Raw genomic sequence first — 8,349 nt, 5'->3', positions numbered from 1 at the left:
TATATTACAGTCTAGGGCTTGCTGCTGAAAAGCCCGCTGGATCCTCCACTGACCTGCTCTTCTTTCCTGTTTTCCTCCTTTTCACCCCCCCCCACCACCTCTTCTCCCCCATCATATTAAAAAAAAAAACAAAAAAAAACCAAAGCTCACTCACACTCTGTTCTCCTCATCCCTCCTCTTCCATTCTGCAGCAGCGTGTGACAGAAGAGGAAGCCCAAGCCGAGGAGAAACACCATCCATCTGTGTGTTTATATTTCTGTGAGTGGACGGCCGGGTGAAGACGGGGCACCCGGAAGACGTGAGGAACAAGGGGGGGGGGGGGGCGAAAAAGAAGAAGAGAGGATGTAATTGTCATGTCTCTATATTTGGACCTTGACTGATCGCAGCAGGAGGAAGGCTGATAAGAGGAGAGCGTGGAAACTAAGTCTTGTGTGTTCTCATGACAGCGTCGGATAGACCCGCATTGGATTGACTTTGCGAGAAGAAGAAGAAGTGGACTTTGGGAACCAGTGGAGGGCGGAGGAGTGGAGGGCCAGGGGACTAACCTGGCCATCAAACGGACTGGAAGCCTCTCCTCTCCTGGGATCATGTACCCTCAGGGCAGGCATCCGGTAAGTGCATCCCAAAATATTTTTGTCTCATTCATGATTTTTCGAGGGGGAGGGGGGGGGGGGTGATCTCTCTTCTTCTCCTTCGCCTTTGCCATACTTTCTGTTTTGTGTCGTTCCGCCGCTTTGGAGCACAAGTCGAGTCTTGTGAGTGTACGTGCTCCTCACTACGACGTGTACTTGGACCGTAACGTTTGTCTCATCTCGACGTAAATGCTTCTGGAAGTGGCCGCTCCATTCCCACACATCCGTCGTCACTTGTCGAAAAAGCCCGCCGTGTCTTCCTTCGCTTACCCGCCCTGAAGTGCGGTCAGGCTGTGGCGCGAATGTCGCCGCCAGAGTGAAACAAAGGTTAAACACAAAAAGTCAGATAAAGGTGAAATACGCAGACTCGTAATAAAATAAATCAATAAATAAAACCCCACAGGGGGGAATGACAGCTTCCTCTCTGTGTGGCTGTTTTTTTTCTCTTATAGCCCGGTTGCTATAATCAGATTTATTTGTCATTCTCCATGTCTGTGCTACAAATAGGTCAGTGGCTACTTTGCTGTGTGAGCCTGCAGACCGACTTCCCTGCCAGATATCGCACACACACGCACACACACAGTATAACGATCACACAGAATTATGAATGACATTTCACAAGAGTCGGGCATGAGGAATCAATTATGTGTGCACACAGAATGCTAAAAAGACTAAAAGAGAGACGAAGTGAAATAGTAACAAAGGCAGAAAAGTAAAGGATGGCCCAAAATGAGCATTCTTGAAAAAAAAAAAAAAATAGCCGGGGATGAAAATGAATGAGCGTGTGGGAGCCTCCCTCGCCCGCGCCGGGAAATGACTTTGTGATAAAAGTTGCACCCCAACAGGTCGATGGCCACCATCTAACCCCCGACTCCCACTCTCACCCCACTCTGCCAGCACATCTTTATTTCTGGTGCGGCAGTGAAACGTGATCCATGATGAGGTGTGAGCGTGCCAAACGCGCACGCACCTCGTCACGTGTGCGCTTGTTTTTGTGTCTGCAGCTTTACAAGTAATGCACACGTTGTGAATAATAGCGGCGAGTATAGAAAAAGCAACCGAGCTGAAAATCCTGATGTTCACTTTTATTTCATATTTAGAACGCTGCGCATTCAATTTAAATCAAACCATGAAAAAAAAAAAATAAACAGTCCATCTGTTATAAAAGCACTATTAGGCTGTTGGACCTCTCCATCCATCCAGCCAATCGCAGGGCACGTTTAGACGAACACACACACACACACACACACACACACACGGCCGATTTAGAGTGTCCCATTAGCCTACCTTGCATGCGGTGGAATGTGGGGGGAAACCGGAACACCCGGAGAAAACCCATAGCCGGATGCCAAAAACCAGTCGGCCATCATGCCGCCCCACCCCGTAAATATTTCCGTCAATTTTTAAACCAACACCTTGTCATTCCTGGCATTTTAACAGCCGACTGCACGTGTAGCTTGTAACACATCTTATTCTAAACACTAGGGGGCACTGTGTCAAAGGAGTACATAGGCAATACGATGAAGACGAATTGATCGATGAAGACGAAAGCAGAGTGGCCTCGGATGTTACTGGGCTTGAAGAACCTCATCTTCCATTTTGCAGAGCGTCTTTTGCAATCTGCAGTTGCTTATTCGAACCGCACTGATATTATTCCAAACACGACTGCACTTCATCCTGTTTCTTGTTGAGCCAATCTTCCTCTCCAAGTGCAGCTGGAATATTCATTTCCTGTTGTTCCGTCTCATGCAAATGCACTACCTAACTGCACATGCCGGCGAGGTCTTGAAACGACTGTGGAACATCCACGTTGCAACGCTTGGAAGACTAAACACAAGTTCTTGAAGACTGGATCTTGTCCATTGGTGTGACGTTGTGCCCTCTGATGGACTGACAACCATTCCAGGGTGAACCCAGCTGCGATCGGATCCAGTTCACCCTTGACCCTCATGAAGGCAAGCACTCCACACAATTGCTGGATGAAACCATTCTGACAGTTCGACCCTGGAACCGATCCATTTGATTTCAATCGATTTGGACAACACCTGTGTTAGAAGTTAACCTTGGTGTAAAACGACGGTTGTGTCATGTCGACACGTCCTTGCATAAAAAATGATCAACTTCCTGTCGGCCAGAGTGGACGTGACTTCGTCTTTCTGCGTCTGAGTCTCTGCGGAAGTGATAAAGAAGATTTCTTTTATAGATGAAATAGCAACAGGCAAGATGGCGTTTCATTATTCTATTCAGACTGCTCGGTGGATATTGAAGACGTGTTGGATTGTATGTGCGGCCCTGTAATTGATTCCACTGGATGTTTGTGTTTCTGAATGTGTGTGTGTCTTTTCAGGTGTGCGTGTTTGTCCTAATGTTCCTATGAAAGGGTTGAGGTATGTGTTTCTGATGTGGAGAGGCGCTGGTGTGTCATCACAATAAATGAAGTCTCGGTCCGACTTTAATTACCAAGTCGACTTGCTTGTGGCGAGAAAAAAAAAAAAAAAACACACGCACGCCATTAATCAGAACCAGGCATTCATGAATGTGTGTGTGCATAAAATGAGTGTGAGCTTTGAATTTTGGCTTTTTGTGATGATCCAACAGAAGGGTGCCAGTGTGCGACAATAACCGTAGAACAGGATATTGACCATATTATGACATAAGAAAGGTACTAATTTCACGGTTATAATTAGCAACATAATTACAATGACGGAGTTATTCATTTGAAAAGAAATATAGCGGGCTGTGGTGTTGAACTTTATCAAAACATAAAGTTACAATCAAATAGAATGTGTGGAATTGAACATCAGAATTTCATGCTTTAATACGCTGTGCTTCTGCTTTTGGTGCGTGTGACTTAGCCACCAGGGGGCACTATAGTGCGTCTATATGTACAGAATAAGACTGTTCAGTTGGCTACATTTTTTTTATCGCGAAGGCTAGCACGTCTATGCTAGCTTTTTTAGCCCATGGATTGTGTTTCGCATTGTGTTAGGATTAAGATAATTCTCCTTTTTTTGAGTTTACTATAAATTTTAACAGTGCTGTAAAGTGCTTGAAGCGAGTACCTTTTTTTTTTTTTGAAGAAGAAGAATCGTCCTTCACCAGCACCATCGAGCTCCTGTAAGTAAAAATCAAGAAAATATTGTGTTGAAAGCTCATACGAGTCACGTCACTCGTAGGTTGTGGCACCAATTTAATCTGACTTTGTGTCTGGGTTGTGTATCACTCTCTTTTCTGCTAATTTGGAACATCCAAAATGAAAGTTGTTAAACAGCCAGGTTGTACAAAACGTATTTGTAGAGAACGCAATGTGTTCGGATGCCCATTGTGGTGAAACTGCTCCTCATATCCGCCCTGGAATCCAAAAAGCAGCGAGTTGCAGACGCGTTCACACTTGGCATTTCTTATCGAGTCAAGTGTCTTTTGCCGCTAAATATTTCATCAGCCAATGATTATTTCATGCTCTATCTGAATGTGTGTGTCTGCTTGTCTTGGAGACATCATCATACAAAATGAAGAGCAAGGGGGTAAAGAATGACGGCGAGGAGGGGGAAGATGCGTTCTTGCACGGGCATGCCCACTAAAAACTAAAAACGTGTTGGGAGATTGCACCAGAGGCTAAACAATGAGCGAGTATAGCAAGAAGAGCAGACAGATCAAATTATTTCTTACCCAATCACTCACAGACGAGCATCTGTTCCACACTTGAGCTCCCATTTCAAGTGGTGGAAGAAAACAGCACCTGATTTGAGCGGAAGTTTGCGGTGACAAAGTGAGGGAGACAAAGGCAAACTTAGTCTATAGCATTCCGGAAGAATCCAAAATAAATAATGCTGACGTTTGCTATCAGATGAGTAAAAGTGTCACCTTTCACTATTTGCTCGCCCCTGAAACAAGTTGACTGTGTTCACGCCCACAGTTTTTTGTAAAATGTGCCACGCTGTACAGGCTTGCATTGATCTGCAAAAATACCAAAACTCAGTCAAACCAACCCCTGCGCCTTTTTTTTTGCACCAAATGAGCACTTAAATAGAGCCCTATACCGTATATTATAAAGTACAATACAGAAAATCGAGTAAAAATAAAATTTTAAACCCTGTTTAATATCGGTAGTGTGACAATTTAGGTCATTTTCATAACTTCTTTTTCCATTACAGTCGACTTCATTATTCTGCTTGTTGTTTTGCCAACATATTATTTTGCCATTTTGCATGAACCCATTACCATCAATCATAACCGAAGGCACAGGTGTCAGTGATGGCCACGGTGAGGGGCGTGCGCCACCTCAGTCCTGTTGTGATCGAGTCAAACCAGACCTCAAGCGCCCCCACCCCCCCTCCCCGCTCGCCATAGATAATCCTCCCTAATTCTCTGCTTTGCCTGTGCCAGCTCATCCAAATTGTGATTGACTGCTGTCCCACATGGTGTGTGTGTTTGTGTGCGAGTGTGCGCACACGCATGTGTGTCTGTGTGTGGATGGGTGGGTGTTAACCCCCCCCCACCCCCACCCCTCCCTTCTTTCACATCTACCTCCGAGATTAACAGGATCAGTTTTTGGTATCTGATTCCCTATGACGGCTGCATCTCTCACACACACACGCACACCCCCACCCCTGCACACACACACACACACACACACAGTCGCTATAAAAATACAGGAGGCGAGAGGCTGTTTTTTTCGGCCCTTCGTGACAGCCTATCGAACCCCCAAACAGTCTGCGTGGCCATCTGTCACGGCGCAGGAGAGACCCGACACACTCGCACACTCAACTTCGACAACAAATGTTCGCTGTGGCCTACATACGCCGCGGACGCCTCCATCTTTTGTAAATATTCGACATGTTTTCCTTTCCCCTCGGGTGCCTTTTATTTCAGTTGAACTTTGCTTAGTTGACCTCCAGCAAGATTCCCGCTATCTCTATCTTCTCGTTTTTTTTTTACGTCATCGCCAAAGAATGGATCTCAGTCTTACAATGTCTTCTTCGAAATAAATCACGATTTATTTTGTGTATTTTCTGAAATATAGAGCGCCCCCTACCGGTGAAAGAAAAATCCACAGAAAAGCCGCACCGTTGTGAGCCGCATGGTTCAAAATCGAGGATAAAAGTAGCGGTTTGGAAAATACGGTAAAATCTATCTCGATGTCAGCTGATTGCTCTGTTCAACGTTCTTATATAATGCCCAAAAATTTGATGAATACCCTGTGATTAATTCATTCTCATTTTTTGTCCCGCTAAAACCACCACGTGAAGCATTCGCCATCGAATTAAAGACCTTGTGGAGGTAGCTTGCAGTGTTGTGTACATACGCTCGTACGAGCAGATGGTGCAAGTATCACCGAGGCTGGATGAGCTCGCTTATGTTGACTAAGAGAAGAAGGGAAAAAAAAAAAAAATTCCTTCATCTCCTGCATCACATTCACGAGAATGAATGGCGTCAGTCGCTCTCTCATCATATGGCTCACGCTCTCGCTCTCTTTCTGTACGAACGTCAGAGGAGTTTCTCACGGGCTGAATCCATCTGCCCGTCAAATACGTTGCTATCTTTTTTTTTTTTTTATCCATCTGTCCTCGCCGCCGTCGTCACTCCCCCTCACACGTTTGCTCCAACTGATAATTTACTGTACATGCATATTTATGTCGTCGTCGGGTTCATGGCCGTATCCGCGCAGTGAGAAGTGTATAAATCAAGGTCAGTGGCGATCTTTTGGCGGCCATTTCTCCCAACCTTCATCCCTCACACAAAGTTAGTTTCCGTCGTGCCCATCTTGAGCTCCCATCTCTGCCTCGTCTCGGTTCGCTTTCGCTCGGCTCGGCTCCACTCTGCGGATTAATTACTGGGGGAAGCCCGCACATCCCTGACCTCCGCCGTTGGACTAATTGAAATCTAATTGAATTGTGCTTGTCTAGACTAATGAAGCTCGCCACTGAAACCGCCCAATCTTTTTTTTTTTTTTTTTTTTGCTTTGGCGGCGGGCAGATCGCTACGGGGGCGTCGTCAAGCTTTGCATTGTGCGATGACTTCGAATGGATGGATTCAAAATCGTCCCGAGTGATTCATTTGCTTGTGTTCTGTCATTTTGTTTTAGGAACGTGAAATTGGCCTTTTAATGTCAGCTGCATTGTCATGGAATTGCAAAAAAGTGTTCAATTGTGTGCATGTGGTGCAGTTGTCGCCTCGTTCTAGATGCTGTTCGTATTTCTATCACATTTTTCAAAGTAATCTTCGGTATTGAGATTAAATTTATTAGTTTCGCCAAGAACGGCGGAATTGAGTTACAATAACTCTTCTCAGAGGGAGTCCTGCCCATGATATGCGGCGGATAAACAAATCCACACGCAAACAACGGCCGACACTCGAGCCGTCGACTTTGCACATGCGTGAAATACAAAACAGACTCAAATTTAAAAAAAGAAATGTTGGTTAAAATAAAGACTGGCTGCTTTGTTCCATCACAGTTGATTTGAAAATATTTTTCAAAGTTCTGCATGGTGGGAGTGACTCCAGATTTATTTAAGGTGGCATACACTACATCTAGTTAGATTTTTATTATTTATTTTTGTTTTTTTTTTACATTTTTTTTAATCTACAAATATGAGTGTGTATGCATATCAATTTGATCACCATTTCCCCCCAAAAAAACAAAAAAAACCCAATGTGCACTACTACCTTCCCCTTGTTCATTCTAAAGAAGAAAAAAAACAACTAACTTGGATGTAAGATTTTTTTCAAGAGGCCAAAAGGCAGCTTATTACCGAAGCAAATACCCAAGAATTTTATTGGACAACAGCCTCTCTATGGTAGTGAAATCCTAAATTGCTAAACATTCTTCCGTTGGGAGTCATGACTTTGTCATAAATGGAGGGAATGTAATAGCGCTCAACCTGGAATGCAAAAAGTGCTCGTCGACTTCATCTTCCTATTTCGGCGAGAAAAAAAAAAAAAAAACACTTTGATCAAATAATCCATGCCTCCGTTATATCTCGGCTAGATTCTTGTCATGCGCTTTACTTTGGAGTCAGCCAGCCCTCCTTCAAGCGCCTCCAACCGGTCCAAAATGCTGCCGCTCGTCTTTTAGCCGGCGCTCGTAAGACGACGCGCAGAATATGGATGGTAATTCCACCACGCGGCAAAACATCCTCTAAAACATCCTCCGCTGTTTCTCCGACTTAGTGACAAATGTGGAAGACGGCAGCCGGTCCCCCGAGAGGTGTTTTGTTCTGTACCCTGTTTAGCTTTTAGCACGTGCCTCGATTCCGCTGTAAGTTATTCCACTGACGTTTCCTCCCGCCGCCGTTCTTTGTAGGCTCGAATACATTAGCGTGTCGCCAAGAAAGTGGGGAGGATGCTAATGTGGACGAGCGGGAGGAGGAAGAGTCATTAGCGGAGGACGCCGCTTTATGATGTGTGGGAAGAGGAAGTGACCTTTCCTCACTTTCATCTTGGCGCTTTCTCTCGCACACACCCCCACACACACACATCCCAGCGGGTATAGGCCACGCGCATGCACTTACTCTGTTTTATCGCATAAAGTCACACACGTACACCGCTGAACGTCTGTCTTTCATCCTGTCTTCACGTCTGTCCTTTCTCTTCCGCGAAGGTCCCCTTGCAACCTGGCCAGTCTTTCAAGTTCACCGTCCTGGAAACTCTGGACCGTATCAAGGAGGAATTCCAGTTCCTGCAGGCTCAGTATCACAGGTACGGCAATTTGTTTGCG

General features: G+C 45.2%; 1 protein-coding gene across 1 annotated transcript in view; it reads left to right on the top strand.

The window, feature by feature from the left end:
- Positions 1–8,349, top strand: part of tle2b (TLE family member 2, transcriptional corepressor b) — a 51,660-nt gene continuing 43,311 nt past the window's right edge. Inside the window, exons 1-2 of the mRNA XM_088312675.1 lie at positions 1–611; positions 8,233–8,330. Of these exons, the coding sequence (XP_088168801.1) occupies positions 588–611; positions 8,233–8,330 (122 nt within the window). The 5' untranslated portion in view covers positions 1–587. The remainder of the gene's footprint in view (positions 612–8,232; positions 8,331–8,349) is intronic.

Source organism: Idiotropiscis lumnitzeri, chromosome 13 (genome assembly GCF_059441095.1).
Source record: "Idiotropiscis lumnitzeri isolate Australia: NSW breed Sydney's pygmy pipehorse chromosome 13, RoL_Ilum_1.0, whole genome shotgun sequence".
NCBI classification, from domain to species: domain Eukaryota; kingdom Metazoa; phylum Chordata; class Actinopteri; order Syngnathiformes; family Syngnathidae; genus Idiotropiscis; species Idiotropiscis lumnitzeri.
The sequence above is the reverse complement of the archived record's forward strand: the minus strand, read 5'-3'. Positions and strand labels throughout refer to the sequence as shown.